The 25140-nt window shown below is 39.5% G+C and overlaps 1 protein-coding gene across 1 annotated transcript in view; it reads right to left on the bottom strand.

Moving 5' to 3' along the window:
• Positions 1 to 25140, bottom strand: part of LOC135513885 (zinc finger matrin-type protein 4-like) — a 193622-nt gene that overhangs the window by 159975 nt on the left and 8507 nt on the right. The window contains exon 2 of the mRNA XM_064936878.1: positions 3109 to 3210. Coding sequence (XP_064792950.1) covers positions 3109 to 3210 — 102 coding nt within the window. The remainder of the gene's footprint in view (positions 1 to 3108; positions 3211 to 25140) is intronic.

Below are 25140 nucleotides of genomic sequence, written 5' to 3'. Positions count from 1 at the left end.
GTTGCTACCGTAGCAACCAAACAAAACTGAACTCCAGCAACATCAGCAGAGCTGGGGCCCGTTGGAGAAGATGGCCAAGACCACAAGTTGAGTGAGTGAGTGAAGAGCAACCTCCGTGACCGGTCAGGTGTGAGCAAGGCAAGCACTCTGTTTAATACTTAAACTGCATGAACAAAGACTCATATGAGTCCCTTCAGCTCCTATTATTCCTGATGTCCATACAAATGCACCATGGGCCCTGCAGTGCAGTCAGACGCTCTGTTCTGGCCATCTGACTGTTGCAGTGAGTGAAAGGCAACATCTGTAATAAAGACGAGCCAAGTTACCTCCCAGAAGGCAGCCACTGCGCTTGGAGTGGAATGAAACAGGTGCTGGCATACATTGTAATTTGAAAGAGTCTGTGTTCATATTTAATAACCATTCTATGAGGTGTTGGTAGTCAAGCAGAAGAAAATGCAAGGCAGCTGTACTCTGGCGAGCACTGGCCAAACTGAAGCAATGGGGAAACACTTCGATAGAGAACCTCTTCTGCAATATCTCTGACAAACCAGGTGGTGGTCCTGGAAAGCAATGGAGCCAGACAGTGTTTGCTGTTCGTCAGCACTTTAACTAAATAATTAAGAAGATTTGTGTAAAACCAGGTGAGTCATGTGCCTGACATTTTAAAACTGCAGCTTTCTGCTGTTTGGGATTGCTGCTGCTGAGCGGCTCTGACTGATACAGAACAAACAGTATGACCTAAGCCTTGGTTATTAATGGTTGAATCGTCTGGTAAGCGGTCTCTCTCATCCCTAAAAGACTTGACAGACTAACATGAACGTCGGCAGTGCACAGCAGATGCGTCGCGAGTCGTCCTATCGCCTCTCACCACAGAACGTAGGCCATAATTTTCTGTTCATTTCCAGACAATAATACATGTTGAATCGCCATAGTTTGTTGACACCTAGCAGGTGATCTACTGTACGACTGATGTTCATTGTGATGTGTCGTGTCAGTTCAGACTGGCGGTGGACGAGCAGACCTACTGTAGTGTACTGTAAGTGAAGAGTATTTCCAAAATTCTATAAAATCAACACATTTTTAAGTGCTTTTTAATCCGATATGAATGCTTAGGGGTGTTCTCAGTTTATTTATTTATAGATATTAGATGAAAATGTGTTTTTTTGCAAAGCGCTATATATCCATTGTTTTTCTCAAATTGAATGTTCATATCCTGCATACTTGACTGTGATATGTGATTGTTCACCTAGCTATCTTACGATGAATGGATTTACTGTAAGTCGCTCTGGATAAAAGCATCTGCTAAATTACTAAAGTGTAAATGTTTTTCATAAATATCTCATATTATTACTGTATTGAATCAAAAAAAATATATATATACAGTATACACACACAGTACATTCACACAGATTTGTACAGTTCTTTATAAAACAAATGTAGGCTAGTTATTGGTTACATTTTACTTATTCTGAAAGTGAGGCAGATATATAGCATTTTGCTAAATAAAACATGATTATTTGTGAATCTGAAATGAAACCATCAAGTGATAGACAAAAAAATTAATCTTTGAAAACCCCCATACCATAATTAGATAGTGAAAAAAACACACCAATCTCTTTCATACACTGAACAAAAATTGCAACATGCAACACTTTCTAAGATTCACAGTTCAAATAATGTCAATTTAAATAAATTAATTTAGGCCCTAATCTATGAATTTAACATGACTGGGAATACAGATATGCATCTGTTGGTCACAGATACTGTACCTTAAAAAAGGTAGGGGTGTGGATCAGAAAACCATTCAGTATCTGGTGTGACCACCATTTGTCTCATGAAGCACAGCACATCTGCTTCGCATAGAGATGATCAGGCTGTTGATTGTGGCCTATGAAATGTTGTCCCACTACTCTTTAATGGCTGTGTGAAGTTGCTGGATATGGGCTGTTGTACACATTGATCAAGAGCATCCCAAACATGATCAATAGGTGACATGTCTGGTGAGTATGCAGGGCATGGAAGAACTGGGACATTTTCAGGAATTGTGTACAGATCCTTGAGACATGGGGCCATGCTTTATTATGCTGAAACATGAGGTAATTGTGGCGGATGAATGGCAGGACAATGGATCTCAGGATCTCGTCATGGTAACTGTGCATTCAAATTGCCATTGATAAAATGCAATTGTGTTCATTCTGTAGCTTAAGCATGCCCATACCATAACCACCACGCTGTCTGCCATCTGCCTGGTACAGTTGAAACTGGGATTCATCAATGAAGAGCACACTTATACAGTGTGCCAGAGGCCATCAAAGGTATATGAAGACTGAAGTCGGTATATGAAGCATATGCATATGAAGCATAAGCATATGAAGACTGAAGTCGGTTACCAGGCCGAACTGCAGTCAGGTCAAGGCCCTGGTGAGGACGGCACGCATGCAGATGAGCTTCCCTGAGACGGTTTCTGACAGTTTGCGCAGAAATTACTCAGTTGTGCAAACCCACAGTTTCATTAGCTGTATGGGTGACTGGTCTCAGACCATCCCGCAGGTGAAGCAGCTGGATGTGGATGGCACGGGCTGGTTACACATGATCTGCGGTTGTGAGGCTGGTTGGACTTAAATCCAAATTCTCTAAAATGACATTGGAGGTAGCTTATGGTATAAAAATTATCATTCAATTCTCTGTCAACAGCTCTGGTGGACATTCCTGCAGTCAGCATGCCAATTGCACGTTCCCTCAAAACTTCACATTTTAGCATGGCCTTTTATTGCCCCCAGCACAAGGTTCACCTATGTAATGATTATACTGTTGAATCAATTTCTTGATATACCGCATATGTCAGGTGGATGGATTATCTTGGCAAAGGAGAAACACTCACTAACAGGGATGTAAACAAATTTGTGCACAAAATTAGAGAGAAAATAACTTTTTGTGCGTCTGGAAAATTTCTGGGATCTTTTATTTCAGCTCATGAAACATGGGACCAACACTTCACATGTTGTGTTTATATGTAGTGTAATTTATTTCAACAATACAAGTTAATTTACCTACATTTCTGAATTGACATATAGCGTTTCTGAATTAAGCTCTTCAAGTATTCCGTACCTCGTAGTGGGCGATCCTCTGGGACTCGGAGATGAGCTGAGCGCTGCACACTTTGCAGTAGGTGTCTGTGAAAAGCCCTTGGTCCACTTCTGTAGACTTCATCTGGTGGGAGAGAGGAGAGACAAACAACTACATGAAATGTAACACTGGGTTGGGAATTTTTAAATGAGGAACTTTAAAATAGCACAGAATATAATATGCTTGAATGGATCAAGTGCAATGAAGGGACATAATGGAGCAAGTAAATTATAATGTAATACTAAGATAGATAGTTGATCAGACCTGCTTCCATTAGAGAACTCACATTGCAGATTTGGGAGCACTCACATTCATCTCATCAACGTTGTGGAGCCTTCATTAGGCATGGCAGATGAGCAGAGAAGTCAAGCAGGTATAAACTATGGCAACACTTTAAGCATTAAGACAAATCTAGAAAAATTAATTGATTATAATACCTGGTTACTTAAAGGGGCAATCTGAAGCTATATATTTTTTTTACTTCTAAATTAGTGATACATATCCTTTGATTCTTGATGAAACATATTCATAACCCCTGACTTATTCCACATTTTGTTGTGTTACAGCCTAAATTCCAAATGGATTCCATTTTTTTCACCCATCTACACACAATAGCCCATAATGACAAAGTGAAAACATGTTTTTGTACATTTGAGCAAATTTATAAAGAATGAAACACCCTGAGTCAATACATTTTAGAATCACCTTTGGCAGCATCTACAGCTGTGAGTCTTTCTGGGTTAGTCTAGGAGCTTTGCACACCTGGATTGTACAATATTTGCACATTATTCTTTTTTTTATTTTTCAAGCTTGTTGATCATTGCTAGACAGCCATTTTCAAGTCTTGCCATAGATTTTTAAGCTGATTTAAGTCAAAACTGTAACTAAGTCACACAGGAACAATCTATGCTATCTTGGTAAGCAACTCCAGTGTATATTTAGCCTTCTTTCTTAGGTTATTGTCCTGCTGAAAGGTTAATTCATCTCCCAGTGTCTGTTGGAATGCAGACTATCCTCTAGGATTTTGCCTGAGCTTAGCTCTATTCCATTTATTTTTATCCTACAAAAACTCCCTAGTCCTTGTCGATGACAAGCATACCCATAACATGATGCAGCCGCCAGCATGCTTGAACATATGAAGAGTGATACTCAGTGATGTGCTGTATTGGATTTGCCCCAAACATAAAGCTTTGTATTCAGGACATAAAGTACATTTCTTTGCTACATTTTTTGCAGTTTTACTTTAGTGCCTTATTGCAAACAGGATGCATGTTTTAGAATATTTTTATTCTGTACAGGCTTCCTCCTTTAGATTAGTATTGTGGAGTAACTACAATGTTGTTGATCCAGTTCTCCTATCACAGCCATTACACTTTGTAACTGATTTAAAGTCACCATTGGCATCATCCTTCCTCTCCAGCAACTGAGTTAGGAAGGATGCATGCATCATTGTATTGACTGGGTGTATTGGTACACCATCCAAAGTGTAATTAATAACTTATTCATGCTCAAAGGGATATTCAATGTCTGCTTTTTTTATTTTTACCCCATCTACCGACAGGTGCCCTTCTTTGCGAGGCATTGGAAAACTTCCCTGGTCTTTGTGGTTGAATCTGTCTTTTAAATGCACTGCATGACTGAGGGACCTTACAGATAATTTTATGTATTGATGAGGTATTGATGAGGTAGTCATTCAAAATCATGTTAAACACTATTACTGCACACAGAGTGAGTCTATGCAATGTATGATATGACTTGTTAAGCACATTTTTACTCCTGAATTTATTTAAGCTTGCCATTAAAGGGTTGAATACATTTTAAAATTAAGATAACACTTTGACATTATGGGGTATTGTGCAAAGGGTCGGAAACTTTCAGGTAAATGTGAAGTTAAGCCCGGGAATTTGGGGAATTTTGCTTAAATTCCTTTTAAAAAAGCTTTTTTGTGGGATACACATAAGGCAATTCTGGGTCTTGTGGCATATTTTGGTGAAACTATCCCCAATTCAATGGAATTGCAACCCTCTGCATGCACAGTACATTCTTCCACCACATGTACAGCTGATTCTCAAGATCTTGCACACTAATGAGATGCTTTTGAGCCCGTTAGTTTTTGCTACCATGTGGGTTTTAGTTAACTTGAGCCTGCTAACTGAGGAGTGTTAATTCACCTGTTTCCATACATGTTTCATTTTAAAACATTTATCTTACAAAGGAGGTGCTTAATCTGAACTGCTTAACTATTTATCTGTACATGGAATTGTATTTGTTGTTTTTTTACAGGAAAATGCCACGGGTACTATCTGATGTGTGGAGACGTTTCACTGCAGCTAATGTACATTTACATGTAGAAGGAAAAGCTGTGTACATTTGCAAATACTGTGCCAAATCATATGTGAAGAATGCAACAAAGTCACAGAATTATCTGGCCAAGAGCATAAAGTTCCCTCAGCGCTCACAACAAGCAACCTCTGACAAAAGTCCCTCTACTTCTATTTGAGGTGAAATTTATTAATCAGATACCGTATTGATAGCAACAGCTCATGGTCCTCCTGAAATCAGAAGGTTTTTTTGAGTCAATGGAGTAACGTAGTCAGAGAAATGCTGATGAATTTCTTGCTCGAGCTGTGTATGCAACTGGTTCATCTCTGATGCTTACAGGCAACGTGTATTGGAAGAGATTTCTAAATATTCTTCGCCCAGCATACACACCTCCATCCACTCATTTGCTGGATGCAGAGTTCAACAGAGTTCAAGTGAAGGCCAAGCAAATCATAGAGAAAGTAGACTATTGCAATCACTGATCGGTAGTCGAATGTTCATGGACATGGAATAATTAACTTCTTGATGACAGGGGGCAGTATTTTCACGTCCGGATGAAATGCTTGCCCAAATTCAACTGCCTGCTACTCATCCCTAGAAGATAAGATATGCATATTATTAGTAGATCTGGATAGAAAACACTCTGAAGTTTTTAAAACTGTTTGAATCATGTCTGAGTATAACAGAACTTATTTAGCAGGCGAAACCCCGAGGACAAACCATTCAGATTTCTTTTTTGAGGTCACCCTCTTTTCAATGGGTTTTCATTGGGAATCGAGATCTCTAAGGGACATTCTTGCAGTTCCCATCGCTTCCACTGGATGTCAACAGTCTTCTGAAATTGGTTGAGGTTTTTCCTTTCTGTAATGAAGATGAACGGCCATCTTGAACGTGGGTAACTTGAAGTGTACTGTTAGATAGAGGCGCGTGACCAGAAAGCTAGCTACAGTTTGTTTTCCTCCTGTATTGAACACAGATCATCCTGCCTTCAATTTTATCGATTATTTACGTTACAAAATACCTAAAGTTGTATTACAAAAGTAGTTTGAAATGTTTTGGCAAAGTTTACAGGTAACTTTTGAGATATTTTGTAGTCACGTTGCGCAAGTTGGAACCATTGTTTTTCTCGATCAAACACGGCAAATCATTTTGGATATATATATCGACGGAATTAATCGAACAAAATTACCATTTGTGATGTTTTATGAAAAATTAGAGTGCCAACTTAAGAAGCTTGTCAAAGGTAAGGCATTAATTATATTTTTATTTCTGTGTTTTGTGTCGCGCCTGCAGGGTTGAATTATGCTTCTCTCTCTTTGTTTACTATGGTGCTATCCTCAGATAATAGCATCTGTATTTCATATCACAAAATCATAAAACTCATGGGATATACAGGGTCAACATATATGATCACTACTTTTGATTTACAGTTACAAGATGACATGACGTCAAACCCAGGGTTGTTCTGAACAGAATGAGTCTATTTTTGTTTATTTTAAAAGAAAGAAATGCTGCTGGACACACGCACCTGAATGCACTCATGAGTCCTTTCTACGCGTGCCAAAATTAGGATCTGTTTCCTTGAATTGCCTTGCGAAAGCCTAACACTGTAAGATTGTATTTATAACTTTGCTATTCATGTTGGCAATAGAACAAGATTTCAAATCACGCCCACCTGACCCAGATTTATAATAGACTGTTTTTTAGATTGTGTAAACAACAACAGTCACTGTGTGATGGTGGGGATGCAAGGTTGTGTTCCAAATGAAACAACTATGTGTGCTTGCTCTAGTACCTTATAGTTGAAGACTATTCTTTGAGTCATAAAAGCGTTTTGAAATTGCTTAGGATCTATGCACGCTTTGGAGAGGTGGGTGGCCACTTGGAGACACCAGTTAGTCCTTTCATATGTTGCACCTACCCCACATTTTCCAGGAATAGTCATGTTACTAAATGTGTTCAGAGTACCTTCTAATACGTTATTAACAAATGCAGCAAAAAGTACAATAAATGTAAAATGCACATAAAATCAAGAGTAATGTTTGGATTCAGTCGTGTCAGATGAACTGTTGTGTAATCAACTTTGGTCTCACTAGTTTCCCATTGTCTACAAACTGTTCCCTTTCAATTGCTACCATGGTTATGCATATGCTTTTAATATTTCCTCTGTAAGAAACATTTCAATTTAGCCCTATCCATATTGGCCAAATCCCACAAGTGTAAAAGGCTAAAAGAGAATATCACCACATACTTAAATAATACAAGACGAATCCTAACATTAAAAAACATACCTTATGTATGTAATGTCTTCTTTATACAAAAGTTTGGACATATTCAGTTATTTGTCCCTTATTAGCATCTCCAAATCACTAGCCTTAAATAAAACAAATAGGCCCACGTAACACTGGTATTGGAAAAGCCTTTGGGTACGTGTTGTCCTACAGGAAATAGCAGGTGAACAATCTAGCAAAACTTTTCTGCCTTAGGGTGGCCCATACTTCGCTCCTTTTTCTCTTTCTATCCATGATTATGTGTAAATAAATCATGAGCCCATTGGATGGAGACAGATCCTCCAAATGATTTATTTGTTCAGCCTGCCCTGGAGTAACAGGTACTGCAGATGAATAAAATAAACAATAAGCAAGGTGAGGAGGAGTGAGGAACGTGTTCGAGGGCAAAAGCTAAACGCTATCTCAGTAGACTCCTCAATACTTTCTACTTTTACACATTTTAAGATTCACATTATTCAATTCACATTGATTTACTTGGTTGTCATCACTGGACATTTTTGTTACCATTGAACTGCTTTTTTACTCTTTTGCACATGTATTTTCATAACTTGCCGTATGAATAGAACAATAAAGTACATATAGTTTGGTGAAGTGTGAATAGTGTGGTAGTGTAGGGATAGGCACTTGCCAGCGGATATGTTTCAGAGCTGAAGGACAAGTTGAGGATGCAGGAAAAACAGGATATACACATAAGATCTTCATGTAGTAACGTCAAAAGAAAAAGGCCCAGCTCATTCTTCGGAGCATAAATCAATGTCACGCTGATAGGTTACTTAACTTCACTTGAGATACCTATAAAGCAAGCAATCAAACAACTTTGAACCATACTAAACAAAAGTTCAGTCTAAGCTGTTCAAAGTTGAAGTGATCTGGAGTGAAGTTGGGTGGTTGGCCAAACAGTTCACATCCTGCATTCGTGTCCTTTTCACATGATCATGGTGGAGTTCTCCAGGGGGTCCATTTATAAACTGTGCGTACTGTACAGATAAAATATACCCCAAAATATGTACCAGTTTTCCCACAAAAGTTAGCATTTCTAAAAGCTGAACTTGGCATGAGAATGTCCATACCTCCACGAAAACATTAGACCATGAGTATGCACTTTTTCTAGTTTTTCTAGAATACTTCTAGTTGAAGTATTATTTTGCAAGCAATGGGGGGGATATATTTTTTTGATCAAAATGATCAAATTTGCCGTGGCTCTTTCTTTTAGAAACTGTTGTGGCCTAATTCCAATAGTTCCAAATTATACTGGTGTTATTGTTGCCATAAATGGTGAATGGAGGGTGATTTCCAGGCAGAGTTATAATGCTTGTTCACGCACGGGTCTGATTTATAATGGAAAACACACATACTGTATATGTATGGCATGCAGTTTACAAATCTCAATATTTTTTGACTTACGGATTCTTTTCAGAAATTGCGTATTCTTTTCAGGACTGGCAGGCCCTACAATTTGCCAAACTAGCCATTCAAAGTCAAACATAATGTCTTTTCAGAGATTTATTCTGCATAATAAGTCCTACCCTACAATCACATTACTTTAAAAATAATTGATTGGATTTATATAGAGCTTTTCTACCAACTTAGGTACTCGAAACGCTTTACATAGTAAGGGGGAAACTCCAACACTGTAGCGGGGTGCGTAATTGGCGGCAGAGAAGTCAGGCGCAGGAGATCAGAACTGATTTATTAAGCAAAACCAACGGCATCCAGAACAACAAGATAAATAGGCACAAAAATAACCTGTTGTCCGTTCACGGGGAACATGCACAAGCACTACAATAAACAATCCCACACAAAGACATGGGGGGAACAGAGGGTTAAATACACAACAAGTAAATGAGGGAATTGAAACCAGGTGTGTGGAAAAACAAGACAGAACAAATGGGGCAAGGTTGGGAATTTACCCATGACACCAGGGTTAACACTCCTACTCTTACAATACATTTCATGGGATTTGTTATGAGCACAGAGAGTCAGGACATGCATTTAACATCTCATCCAAAAGAATGCACACTCTGCAGGGTAAAGTCCCCTTCACTGCCCTGGTGCATTGGGATTTCTTTAGACCAGAGGAAAGAGTGCCACCCACTGGACCTCCAACACCCCTAACCACAGCATCTAGTCTCCCATCCAGGGGCAGATCAGGACCGACCCGGTTTAGCTTCAGAGGCAAGCCAGCAGTGGGATGCAGGTTGCTATGCTGATGTTAACATAGATATTTTGATTATCACTTTAAAATTACTTGGATATTTTCTCGTGATAGAGAATATATATATTTATCAGTAACATTACTTTCACTAAATCTCTGGGTTTATATAAGAGTCTATTTTAATCTGAGTAACCCTTACTCTTCCATTTGAATTATCCCATTAATGCCAAGTACAGGATTATTTTGTTCCAGACTGCCTTTTCACCTTTTGGCATTTTGTGTCGCTTGTTCTTTAAAATAATGTGACCTTGGCACTGAGTTCCAGCGGGCAGCACAATGCCTGTAAGCTGTTATCAGTGGAGAGAGGGAGGGAAGCTGGCATTCAGAGCTCCTGTGTAGAGGAGGGGAGGGGCCAAAGCACCAAACTGACAGGATGAGGATAAAACCCAGTGTCTGAATGCTGCAGCTCCAACCAACAAACTAATAGGTGAAGAGCAGAGGAGATTGAATAAATAAATCAGTGCAACCTCCGCTCAGGAGCCCACATCGACGTCAACATGTGCTGCCAAGTCACACTGGGCTGTCGTCTAGCCCCGCTCCCGGCTGGGGAAAGGCCTGACGCTGCACTCATTCATTCACCAGCTACATAGGAAGAGAAAACACGACTGTCATGAGCTAGCCAATCTCTGTCTGTCTCTACTTCGTTCTCCCTCTGTTTCCCTGTCCTCTCTCGCTCTCTCTTTCTATCCATATTCTCAAAGATCTCTCTAAACATACAGAAATTAGGCTTGACATTTCACAAGGAATACAATGCTTGGAAAGCCTCGGAAATGTGTATATAACAACTAGAGAGTGGAAATAGGTTAGGAAGATGGAATGGAACTTTTGTTGAACTGAATAATTGATTGAAAACGTGAGTCAACAGTTCCGTGTAAATCATTCAAGGTGTTCAGCACACTGCTCTAACTTGGTCATTAGTGGGTTTAGGAGAGAGTGGTACCTCTATAATTCATGACCAAAAAAGTTTGTGCATTTGTTCAAATCATTTAACTAATTTATCTTATATAACACTTTGAATGTAACTTGTTGTTGACTGACCCAGACTATCCATATATTTTTAACATGTTTTGAAATAGCTACATCTTCTGAAATGGTTACATTAGTAAGAAATGTAAACATTTTATGAGCTCAAAAAGTAATCTTGTCACTGAATAACATTATTGAGTCTTGAATACAGCATTGTTTCAAAATAGCTAAAATGAAAAGACTAATGGAATACCAATTTATCTCCCCCCCTTCAAATCGCTCCCTAAGAGCGTAAGAGCAGGTCAAGTGCTACATTTGCTCTAATGGAGGAGAAACTATGAATATGCAGTCACATTACTGTCACATAAATCAATCCCATCCATTCCAAGAAACTCCTAACATTTCCTTCAGCAGACACAGTTGAAGTCGGAAGTTTACAAACACTTAGTTGGAGTCATTAAAACTCGTCTTTCAACCACTCCACAAATATCTTGCTAACAAACTATAGTTTTGGCAAGTCGGTTAGGACATCTACTTTGTGCATGACACAAGTAGTCTTACTAAGATTTGTTAACAGATAGATTATTTCACTTATAATTCAATGTATCACAATTCCAGTGGGTCAGAAGTTTACATACACTAAGTTGACTGTGCCTTTAAACAGCTTGGAAAATTCCAGAAAATGATGTCATGGCTTTCGAAGCTTCTGTAAGGCTAATTGACATAATTTGAGTCAATTGGAGGTGTACCTTTAGATGTATTTCAAGGCCTACCTTCAATCTCAGTGCCTCTTTGCTTGACATCATGGGAAAATCAAAATAAACCAGCCAAGACCTCAGAAATGTTTTTTTTTTAGACCTTCACAAGTCTGGTTCATCCTTGGGAGCAATTTCCAAATGCCTGAAGGTACCACGTTCATCTGTACAAACAATAGTAAGCAAGTATCAACACCATGGGACCACGCAGCCATCATACAGCTGGAGACGCATTCTGTCTCCTAGAGATGAAAAGTGCAAATCAATCCCAGAACAGCAGCAAAGGACCTTGTGAAGATGCTGGAGGAAACAGGTACATATGTATCTATATCCACAGTAAAACAAGTCCTATATTGACATAACCTGAAAGGCCGCTCAGCAAGGAAGAAGCCACTGCTCCAAAACCTCCATAAAAAAGCCAGACTACGGTTTGCAACAGCACATGGGGACAAAGATCGTACTTTCTGGAGAAATGTCCTCTGGTCTGACAAAACAAAAAAATTACTGTTTGGCCATAATATCCATTGTTATGTTTGGAGGAGAAAGGGGAGGCTTGCAAGCCAAAGAACACCATTCCAACCATGAAGCACAGGGGTGGCATGTTGTGGGGTGCTTTGCTACAGGAGGGACTGTTGCACTTCACAAATAGATGGCATCATGAGAGGGGAAAATTATGTGAATATATTGAAGCAACATCTCAAGACATCAGTCAGGAAGTTAAAGCTTGGTCGCAAATGGGTCTTCCAAATGGACAATGACCCCAAGCATACTTCCAAAGTTGTAGCAAAATGGCTTAAAGACAACAAAGTCAAGGTATTGGAGTGTCATCACAAAGCCCTGACCTCAATCCTATAGAAAATTTGTGGGCAGAACTGAAAAAGTGTGTGCGAGCAAGGAGGCCTACAAACGTGACTCAGTTACACCAGCTCTGTCAGGAGGAATGGGCCAAAATTCACCCAACTTATTGTGAGAAGCTTGTGGAAGGCTACACAAAACGTTTGACCCAAGTTAAAAGCAATGCTACCAAATACTTATTGAGTGTATGTAAACTTCTGAACCACTGGGAAAGTGATGAAAGTAATAGAAGCAGAAATAAATCATTCTCTCTACCATTATTCTGACATTTCATATTCTTAAAATAAAGCGGTGACCCTAACTTGCCAAAGACATGGAATTGTTACTCGGACTAAATGTCAGGAATTGTGAAAAACTGAGTTTAAATGTATTTGGCTAAGGTGTATGTAAACTTCCGACTTCAACTGTGGCTGCTAATTACCCAGAGTTCAGAACAGTGTAGTGTGAGGGTCCATGTTAAAGGACACATGACAACCAACATTGTTTTTTTTTTTACCTTTATTTAACTAGGCAAGTCAGTTAAGAACAAATTCTTATTTTCAATGATGGCCTAGGAACAGTGGGTTAATTGCCTTGTTCAAGGGCAGAACAAAAGATTGTTACCTTGTCAGCTCAGGGATTTGATCTTGCATCTTTCGGTTACTAGTCCAACGCTTTAACCATTAGGCAACCTGCCGCTCCACGCTGCCTGCCGCCCCACATGCTCCTATGAACTTCACCTGTTCATAGGAGCATGTCAAAAACATACATTTTTCACCAAATTTTCCATCCTAAAAATGTGGAATAAGCAAAGGTTTTGATTTCTGGTTAAAAAAAACATTGAAAAACACAATGTTGAAGTAAAGACCCCTGTCAACTAATATCAACACATATTTAGTTTTGGATCCATTTTTATTGAAAATAAACATTGCCTTGTGCCCTGTAATTCTCTTACCAACAACCCACATATCTTGAAGATAGTTTCTGATCTCTCTCGCTCTCTCATGAGGATGAAGTTCACAGAAGTAACAAGTAAAAGTAGCCCTATCCATTAGTTAGTGTTTTTACTGATAACACATTTTGTTTATGAATTATTCAGTTATTAAAACTTGAAATTCGGTAATCGAATTTTTTCAATTGAATTGGCTACAATGGGAAATCATAGTAGTCACAAAGAACATGTGGGGGTCACAAGTTTGGACAGCTCAGTTCAGTACTGTACAGTAGAGTAGAGTTTAGTACAGGACACAGTAGAGCACACTAGAGTACACTATAATGTACAGTACTGTATGATACTCTGCTTTACTGTACTGAACTCTACAAATCTCTACGCAAATGTATACTTGACTGTAATCTACTGAGCTCTACCGCGCTGTACTTTGATGTCCAAACTTGTGAATCATAGACGTCTATGATTGGTTTCAGATTTGGTCCGGTCCAACCAAATTTGATCTCGTTTGGGGCAAAAGCTGATTAAAATAATAGCCATTGTTAAGAATAATACCCCAATATGCAAAGGAGGATATTGCATATTTGTACCTATTCAGGATACATCACCATGAAGAGAATGACATTCATATCCATAAATAAGCATTTCTGTGTAGTAAGTGCACTCTCTCTGGCTCGGCTGCTGGTTGTCCTGCAGCACTGCGTCCCAGCTGAGCTCATTACCATTGGCTGTGTCCAGTGATTCTATTTCTATGTTGTAGGCTGCAGGGATTCGTGGCAGCACATCAGAGCAACACCGAGGAGAATCCAGGGTGAGAGGGAAGGCACTGAGGAGGAAGAGACTGGATTGTAGCCTCTTACACTAATCAGATGTATTACTAGGCCTATAGACAGACAGGTTGTGTACACTGCTAGACAACTCCCCAGCTGAAAACTTTGGCTGAGAAAACTTCATTTTAAATTGTCTTATAAGACCAGTGTGGTTCTTTCAATGATGCTCAAAGGACAAACAGCCCCCCAAAATCTAGATCTTGAGAAATGTACAATTGCAGGATGGCAAATATAAACATTTGTTCCTGAGGGAGGTTTGTATACCATTTTTCCTCGACTACCTAAGCACCTTTGTCTAAACAGAATTCACTTTTTCGAAACAATTAACACTCAGCCCAAAATGAAACAATTTGGCCAAAATTACACATTTCACTTTCAAAATTAATTGAGAATCAAAATATAAAATACATGACACAAAGTCATCTACCTGCATCAAACAATACAACTTGTTATCTAATGAAATGTTATTCAAATCAATCATTGCACAGTGGCCCAATAAATACTAACTACACTATCAATATACCCTAACATGGTGAACCCTCTTTTATATATCTGGGCCATTTGTTTATACTATAATTATAGCATGCAACATAAAAGGCAAGTAAACATTATCACAGCATGGGCTGTATCATTTTTATCTAAAATGATTTTACCAGATGACCAATGATGAAAGAATGTCACTCAAGAGCATGAATATCCAGAAACAAAATGCTTTATTTGACCTTTTTCCATTTTTCTGAGAGCAGAACTATCATCCTCTATGGGCCCCTCTGCCTCTGCTTTGTCCTTGCCCTCACGAGGCCTCTTCCTTGGTCCATTCTTGGAAACAGCAACTCGGAGGTGACCTCTTATACATGATTAAAGACTGATTGCTGATTGCACAAATGTTCAGAGGTTTTACACACGTACAGAAGAGGTTCACATTCATGGAAGTAATTTGCATCAGCGGTGACCAAAATGTTTTAATTTTGTTTGTCATGATTTACTCAACTGGAGTTGTGCGTCATTTGTGGAGAATTGCATTTTCTGTTTTGAAAAATGTGCTTAGCATTTTCATGTGTGAAAGCAATGAGAAATGACTTACAATTTTGCAACAAAAAAAATACTGTTGTGCTCATTAGGTCATGATGGAGATCAAGTGGACCCCAAATTCAAATGTAATTTGAGAAGATAAAGCTGTAAAATGTCAGCAATTGTCTAATGTGCCAGATATTTTTTCTAACACACTTCATTAATGCAGAGGATGGGTTACAACAGACTAAAATCTTTCTTAATGGAAGATAGTTCAGGTCAATGCGTTTCATTTTTAAAAGCAGAGCGAGCTACCAACCACTCTGATTAAAATAGAATATCATAGTATTCTAATGATTCCAGATCACTGTCATGGGGAAAACCCTCAGCAATAATACATAGGCCTATTTAGCAGAACATAACAACCACACTTTGTCTAGCAGGGTTGATTATAAATAATCAGCTGCTTATCCATTCCATACTATAACTATAATAAAACAGCCAATTCATTATTACAGCATAATACATGATGGGCATTATTAAGGATGAAAAAGATAGGCTCAATAGCGCTGGATAGAGTTACAATTACTGTAACATAAACAGCTCCTGATGCCCATGGATAGCATAGGGTCAATTCTGTCTGAATTGAGATCAAGCCAAGAGATGATTTGGACAGCAACATGATGAGATTCCTACGTAGGAGTACTAGTGATAACTCAGAACAGTAAACAGGCATTTTGGTGTCAGAGCTGTGTTATAGGTTCCAAACTACCCAAGACATTAAGGAGGTTGGTTAAACATATTATCTAAGGAACAGACTCACCACAGGAGGTTAGTGGCACCTTAACTGGGGAGAACGGGCTTGTGGTAATGACTGGAGTGGAATCAGTGGAATTAGCAAACACATTGTTTCCAGGTGTTTGATGCCATTCCATTGGCTCCCTTCTGGCCATTATTATGAGCCGTTTTCCCCTCGGCAGCCTCCTGTGGACTCCTCCTGTCATTGTCTTTGAGAATGAACAGTCATAAAATGAATACTGAATGGAGGGTTAAGAGTTAAGAGATACTTGATACATTTTAGTTAGTATTTACATAATGTCCCGGCTAGGACAGCATAATTAGTGTGAAAAGACAAAAAAAAAATTGACTTTTCTCTTTGTTTTCATTCAGTAAACGCAAAGCACGCAGTCGTCCAGATACACCACAACTCAAATAATGGATCTGACATCAGTTATAACTACCAACTGCAGAAACAACACTTCTCAGAGTTAGACAGGGTAATAAACCAAACAAATAACCAAACTTTCCAGCTTTGCACCTCAATTCCAGCAGGTCCTCATTAACTTTTTTCTCAAAGGTTCTCACAGTTGATCATTTATTTCATTCCACCATATTCCCTCAAAAGTCCTCAACTTGAGATAAATATCTTAGCTGTATTTAGGAGTAAACAGAATGCTGAAAGATTATGTATTCAAGCATCTCCCAACGCAACAAGAATCATTCTAAAGCCCCAAAACAGAAGTAATCTTAGTTTGCAAATGAAGAAAGGTTGCCTTTGGCTAACTGTTGCTATGGATAAATCAGCAATGCCCTCTAAAACGACAATCTACCTATCTGTCCAATACTTGTTCACTTTTTCCACAAATTGAGACCAATAACATCTTGATGAGGCTGACTATAGTAGAGTGGTTGTGACTGGAGAGAGCGTGTGACAGAGTGAGAGAGCGAAAGAGAGAGAGAAAAACAGTGCGTTAGCATGTCATACAAGCTCACTTTAGCAACTGAATGAATTCAGAGATTTGATTATTAGAGCTCCTGGACTGAGGCTAAAATACTCAAAAAGCCGGACACAGATAGGAACCACATCAGAGAGATTAACACATACTGGAGTGGTAGGAGAGATTGATTATCATACAGCTATACTTAAGTCAGAGTTTAAAAAACAGCATGTAACACAAACAATTACAAGTAGGCTAATTACATGTGTACTACGATTTCTTTATCATCTCCGCCACTATTTATAAATGATCTACGTCATACGGATTCTGTAAAAAAACATGCACTTTAGTCTAAAGGACTTAAATTATTTTAGCTCAGTAAATAGTGTTCACCTCTCCATCCCAAGAGCTTAGCGAAGGTCAGACAACAGCCTGGCTTTATCAGCCTAATAGAGTGCATTGTGAGCATGCATATAAATCAGTGTTTACATTATAAGCAATTATGAATACAATCCTCTACAAACTTGACTAACACCAACAAAGAGCTTAGTTCATGAGCAATACTATAACACTACCACTGTGTTTTATCTATACAATTACAACATAGAAAAAATACCAGCTCTGCAAAATAAACTACACCCATGGGCTAGAGTTTCTCTTGATTTCCACCAATAGGGAAACACAAATTGATAACTACATCTGCAACCTCCCTCAGTAGCTAATAAAATACAACTGGCCAAGGAAATTGACAGTTTAACTGAAAGCAGGGGGACTTGCCAGACAGTTTAACTGAAGCTACAGCTGCTTGGCCTCTCCTCACCTGGGTTGATCTGTGAGCATCATGAGGTTGTTTGTCCAGTACTAAGGATGTACATCTTTCCATTTCAAGAACAATTCCATACGTATCTAGATACATGAGCTCTGACACGATACAGGAATGTTGTAGTTTGAAGTGTGCGACTCCTGAGTGAATCGATGCACTAACATGTTTTGCATAAGCACATTCATTTTCCATTCTAAATTGAAATCTGCTGCTGGTGGAGCTCATGAGCCTCGGCCTTTCTAAGCTGGATCTGTGTGTATGATGCATGTCTATGGTGTACCGCCAGTTAATCCACACATCAAACGGTCAACCGAATCATTTCTAGTCATCTCTCCTCCTTCCAGGGTTTTCATCTTTGAACTTATATGGTGATTGGCATCTAAACTTTCATAGTATTGCCACAAAGACCGGCAACACAGTTCATCTTTCAATCACCCACGTGGGTATAACCAATGAGGAGATGGCACGTGGGTACCTGCTTCCATAAACCAATGAGGAGATGGGAGAGGCAGGACTTGCAGTGCGATCTGCGTCAGAAATAGAAAGGACTTCTATTTTAGCCCATGGCAACGCGGACGCTCATTGACGTGCACGAGCAGTGTGAATGCAATTATAGGAATAACATAGATTTCTAAATTTATTTTGTAACGCTCATGCACACGACGTGACCGGTGTAGTCAGGATATAAGTCTAATTATTGCTGTTACATTGCACAACCTTCAATATTATGTCATAATTATGTAAAACTCTAGTTCGCAACGAGCCAGGTGGCCCAAACTGTTGCATATACCCTATACCCATATAATATTGCCTGCTTACATTAATTTCTTTGATTTTAAGAAAGGCAAAAGATGTTTATGGTTAGGTGCATTCGTGGAATGATTGTGCTTTTTTTCGCAAATGCGCCTTCGTTAAATCATCACCCGTTTGGCGAAGTAGGCTGTGATTCGATTATAAATTAACAGGCACCGCATTGATTATATGCAACACAGGACAAGCTAGTTAACATAGTAATATCATCAACTATGTGTAGTTAACTAGCGATTATGTGAAGATGAATTGTTTTTATAAGATATGTTTAATGCTAGCTAGCAACTTACCTTGGCTCCTTGCTGCAGTTGTGCAATGGGTGGTCAGCCTGCCATGCAGTTTCCTTGTGGAATGCAATGTAATTGGCCAAAATCGGCATCCAAAAATGTCTATTACAGATTACTATGAAAACTTGAAAATCGGCCATGATGATTATTCGGTCGACCTCTAATGTAGACACCCCTTCAAAAATTAGTAGATTCGGCTATTTCAGCCACACCTGACAGGTGTATAAAATCGATCACACAGCCATTCAATCTCCACAGACAAACATTGGCAGTAGAATGGCCTTACTGAAGAGCTCAGTGACTTTCAACACGGCGCCGTCATAGGATGCCACCTATCCAACAAGTCAGTTCATCAAATTTCTGCCCTGCTAGTGCTGCCCTAGTCAACTGTAAGTACTGTTATTGTGAAGTGGAATGTCTAAGAGCAACAACGGCTCAGCCATGAAGTGGTAGGCCACACAAGCTCACAGAACGGGACCACCAATTGCTGAAGCGCGTAAAAATCATCTGTCCTCGGTTGCAACACTCACCTCTGAGTTTCAAGCTGCTTCTGGAAGCAATGTCAGCACAAAAACTGTTTGTCGGGAGCTTCATGAAATGGGTTTCCATGACCAAGCAGCCGCACCCAAGCCTAAAATCACCAAGCTCAACGCCAAACTTCTGCTGGAGTGGTATAACGCTCGCCGCCATTGGACTCCGGAGCAGTGGAAGTGCGTTCTCTGGAGTGAGGAATCACGTTTCACCATCTGGCAGTCTGACAGCCGGATCTGGGTGTGGCGGATGCCAGTTGAACGCTACCTGCCCCAATGCATAGTGCCAACTGTAATGTTTGGTGTAATGTTTGGGGCTGTTTTGCATGGTTTTGGCTAGGCCCCTTAGCTCCAGTGAAGGGAAATCATAACGCTACAGCATACAATGACATTCTAAAATGATTCTGTGCTTCCAACTTTGTGGCAACAGTTGGGGAAAGCCCTTTCCTGTTTCAGCATGACAATGCCCCAATGCACAAAGGGAGTTCCATACAGAAATGGTTTATCGAGATCCGTGTGGAAGAACTTGACTGACCTGCACAGAGCACTGACCTCAACCCCATCAAACACTTTTGGGGTGAATTGGAATGCCGACTGCAAGCCAGGCCTAATCACCCAACATCAGTGCCCTACCTCACTAATGCTCGTGGCTGAATGGAAGCAAGTCCCCACAGCAAAGTCTTCCAAGAAGAGTGGAGGCTGGTATAGCAGCAACTCCATATTAATGCTAGAGGTTGACCGATCGGCACTGCCGATTAATTAGGGCCGATTTCAAGTTTTCATAACAATTGGTAATCAGACATTTTGGATGCCAATTATGGCCGGTTACAATGTAATCCATGAGGAAACTGTGTGGCAGGCTGACCACCTGTTACGCGAGTGCAGCCTCAAAAGGACCTTGTGGCTGCAAGAAGCCAAGGTAAGTTGCTAGCTAGCATTAAACTTATCTTCACATAATCACTAGTTAACTATACACGGTTGATGATATTACTAGGTTAACTAGCTTGTCCTGCGTTGCATATAATCAATGCGGTGCCTGCTAATTTATCATCGAATCACAGCCTACTTCAACCTCACCAAACAGGTGATGATTTTTAAAAAGCGCATTCGCGAAAAAAAAGCACATACAGTACTTGCACGAACGTACCTAACGTACCTGACCATAAACATCAATGCTTTTCTTCAAATCAAAACACATCAGTATATTTTTTAAACCTGCATATTTAGTTAAAATAAATGCATGTTAGCAAGCAATATTAACTAGGGGAATTGTCACTTCTCTTGAGTTCAGTGTAAGCAGAGTCAGGGTATATGCAGTTTGAGTCACCTGGCTCGAAACTGTGTTTCTTCCTAACAAATAATTTGCCAGAATTTTACATAATTATGACAGAACATTGAAGGTTGTGCAATGTCACAGCAATATTTAGACTTAGGGTTGCCACCCGTTCGACAAAATACACAATGGTTCTGTTTTTCACTGAATGGTTCTGTTTTTCACTGAAAGAATAAACGTTTTGTTTTTGACCAAAGGCTCGTATTTCTGTGTGTTTATTATATAATAATTAAGTCTACAATTTGATATTTGATAGAGCAGTCTGACTGAGCGGTGGTAGGCAGCAGCAGGCTCGTAAGCATTCATTCAAACAGCACTTTACTGCGTTTGCGAGCAGCTCTTAGCAATGCTTGATCTGTTGTTTATGTCTTCAAGCCGGTCAACTCCCGAGATTAGGCTGGCAATACTAAAGTACCTATAAGAACATCCAATAGTCAAATGTATATGAAATACAATTTGGTATAGAAAGAAATAGTTGACACGTCATAATTCCTATAATAACTACAACCTAAAATGTATTAACTGGGAATATTGAAGAACTGGGAATATTGAACCACCAGCTTTCATATGTTGTCATGTTCTGAGCAAGATATTAAAACGTTAGTTTTCTTACATGACACATGACACTTTACTTTCTTCTCAACACTGTGTTTTTGCATTATTTAACAAATTGAACATGTTTCATTATTTATTTGAGACTAAATAGATTTTATTTATTATATTAAGTTCAAATAGAAGTGTTCATTGTTCATTCAGTATTGTTGCAATTGTCATTATTTCAAATATATATAAAAACGGCCTATTAATCAGTATCGGCTTTTTTTGGTCCTCCAATAACCGTTATCGGTGTTGAAAAAAATTATAAATCGTTCAACCTCTAATTAATGCCCATGACTTTGGAATGAGATGTTCGACGAAGAGGTGTCTACATACTTTTGGTCACGTAGTGCATCTTAAACATTTCACTGATTTGTATCTGTGAATTTTTGCATCCCTGTCCAGTACCATCATCAGCATTGTTATTAACCTCCTTAGCAGTAGACAGCAGCATTTTTCCAGCTGACTCTCCAGGCCAGGACCACTGAGTGGTTTAGTGTAAGTCCCAAATGGCACCCTATTCTCTATTGTGCCCTATGAAACCTCGTCAAAAGTAGTGTTTGCTTTAAGAACAAAACAGACCACGTCGGTAAACAGGTAAAAGAAGTGGGTGCTCCTTCTATCGCACTGAACACCCCCATCTTTTTCTGTTAATTTCCAGACGATTATAAATGTTAAATCGCCACTGATTCACCCAGCAGGTGATCTACTGCGCATGGCTGACATTCACTATGGTTTGTCCTTTAGTTGGGCAGTCAGGCAGATTTCCTTTAGGCCAAGGTACACTGTATTGTGCCAGAAAGCATGATGATTCCGTCTGTACGGTTGAGGGACGAGCGTCATATAGGAGTGATGCCACCTGTCAGAACACAATGGCCAAGGTCTGTATACTAGCAACTCTGTTTTACAGAATTATTCTACTTACTGCATTGAACATGATCTAATGTCAGCCTTAACTGATAGAGGGGATGCAGCACCTGTTAAATGATTACCAGTTCCCCTGAGGTGTAACCCCAGAGCCACATTTATCTCAATATTAGACTCTGGTGTAGCCTGCCTACTGACAACAGAGCAACTGGGTGAAAAACATTCCAGTGCAGTCTGGGCAGAGTGCCGACAGTAGACTACACCAGCACAATCATCAGACTGGTGTTGAGCCACTGACAGAGACATTTAGGTCAATTGTTAAGTCGAATGAGTGAGTGAGTGAGTGCGTGAGTGAGTGAGTGAGTGAGTGAGTGAGTGAGTGAGTGAGTGAGTGAGTGAGTGTAACCCATTCAATTTTGACTCTGGTCTATTTAATCCCTTTCATTTTCTCCAGTTAGATTACCCTGGAGGTAAAATGAAGTCTGTAGGATTTTAATCCTCAGAAAGGGTCAATAGTGTAAAAACACTGTCCATAAACCTGTTGCAAGGGGCTTGGGTTCCGGAAGTCTGATGCTTTGAGGGATTACAAAGTACATCCATCCTAAACCAGATGATAAACAGCATTTATATTTGGAGTGAAATGTCAGAGTATACAGTTGTAATACCTGGATGGATTATTCAACTCCCAGGTCTATACCTGTGGGTACCACCAAGGGGCAGAGGACAGGGTGATTTGGAGATGTTAACATGGAATACAAAGACAATCTCGCTTTCTTTCTCCCCCCTCTCTCTCTCAGGTGTGATACAGTATAATTAGCCTGCTAACAATATCACTTTTATTGTTATTTATTTTATACACCACTGCAATCTAAGAGTACTTCAGGGAGTATCTCATGACACATTCATCTTCTTCAATTCAATGCACTTTGACCTCCTGTGTTACACTTGGCTGCATTTTGTTTTGTTACACATCTTGAAGACAGCAGTGAAACACACAGACTGAAAGGAGGATTTTGAATAACCAACTAAAAAGGGAGGGACATTTGTACTTAAACAAAAACAACCACTTATTGATGACACTGAAGCAGAGCTCCCTTTATTTCATTTTATTTTTAGACCTCACAAATGACTGACGGTAAGGGAGAGATCACACGGTTTTTACCACTTCAAGCCTTTTCCAAAATAGAAACGATATGAAATAGGGAGACTGAACAAATATATCTGGGGTTGTTAAAGTGAGAGGTCGAGAGGGGACATCATCATCACCTAAAGTTCAAAAGCTTGTATGTGTATTAGTATGAATGTGCATATTAATGTGAAATGCATGAGTATTAAGTAAGTCCTCCAAGATGTTCAAAAATACCACAAAATACCTCATATTCAGAAATACTCACATTCACAAAACATTTGAAAATGCAGTGTGAGCAGAATATAGGCCCGAGGAAGTGTATTTAATCTGTCACTGACACTAGGCATGTAGCAACAGAGAACATTGTCTTAAGATAATGAAAAACAAAGGAGTTGACAGTGCTCGGACGGAGCCACCTTGTGGTTCAGCACAGTGAGCCTCTCCTCAGAGAGACAGTGATAGCAGCAACCGACTTTGAATCAAGCGGACTGGAGAAAGAAAGAAAGAGCTCAGAAAAAGTTGACGAACAGCAGTGATGGGAACTGTCAGGCAAGCATGACTAAAACTCCAGATGCACCATAACACGTACATCGGCCAGTGGAGGAGTTTTAACTGTATACCATGTCACAGGATGCGTCCCAAATTACACTTTAATTACTATTTAGTGCACTACTTTTTGGCAACACCCAATGTGTGATTCAAACTGGAGGTTTGAATCACACAATGACTCTTCAGGGTGCCCACACACTGTAGGCAGGAGCATTATATTTGTCTTCTGTATAGTTCAAATATTGTAAGGCAAACGGGAGTGCCATGATTTGTTATGGGTTTGAGGGTGTGCCCTGGACCCCAATAATTCTAACCTTGGCCAGTTATAAAGATATAACATCAGAATAGTTTTTCTGCCTCAGCAAAGAGGATTGTGGCAGATGAATCAGAATTAGTTGGGTAACATAGATAATTAAGATGTTTTATTTGCATAATATGCTTATGTGAGATACTTGCCATTAGAATGTATCCCTTTGGACTCTAGTGTTGGCAGCTAGGGCTCAGTCACCTGGGATACAGAGAGGGGAGAGGTCAGTCTTGTCTTTCACATGTCCCTGGTGTTATGCAGAATATCAGAAAGGGAAGAGGACAGAATGGAACATTGTCTTCAAATGTGAATGTGTCTTTACCTATTCTTAAGCCATGTGAAGGGATGGCGTGATTAATGGGGAACTAATTACTTGTCTCCACAATGTCTGTGCGCTTATCCTGGGATAGTGTATGACCTAGATGCTCACTCCCCTCAGTGAGCTTGTCTAGGAGTGGGGTCAAGAGGAGGTTTACTTGAGATGGGAGTATCTAGAGTTGACAATTGAGATATGCCTGGATGAGGTAAGAGTTCTATGAAGTACCATGAACAAGATTAGAACCTCGTCTTAGGGAACAAAATTAACGATAATTTATAGCGAATGCTATCTGGCTATGGGATACTCCCCTCTCTCAAGTAAAAGTCTTTATTTGTGAACAGTTCCTAAGATCTGTGAATCGTCATGTAAGTTGAGAGGGGTGTATCTTGGCTGTAAAAGATCTTTGTACTTTTCTGGTGGTACTTTTCAATGGTTCATTAGAGATAGCGCCTCATTGAAAGTCAAAAAGGGTTATTGCAAAGCTCTTAATAAAAAAAATGTAGTTTAAGTGTAACTCTGACTGGTGTGTAGTTTGTAACTCTCCTCATTTGGTAAAGCAGAAAAATGCTACC

This window comes from Oncorhynchus masou, chromosome 25 (assembly GCF_036934945.1).
Source record: "Oncorhynchus masou masou isolate Uvic2021 chromosome 25, UVic_Omas_1.1, whole genome shotgun sequence".
Taxonomy (NCBI): Eukaryota; Metazoa; Chordata; class Actinopteri; order Salmoniformes; family Salmonidae; genus Oncorhynchus; species Oncorhynchus masou.
This window is presented reverse-complemented; position numbering and strand designations above follow the sequence as displayed.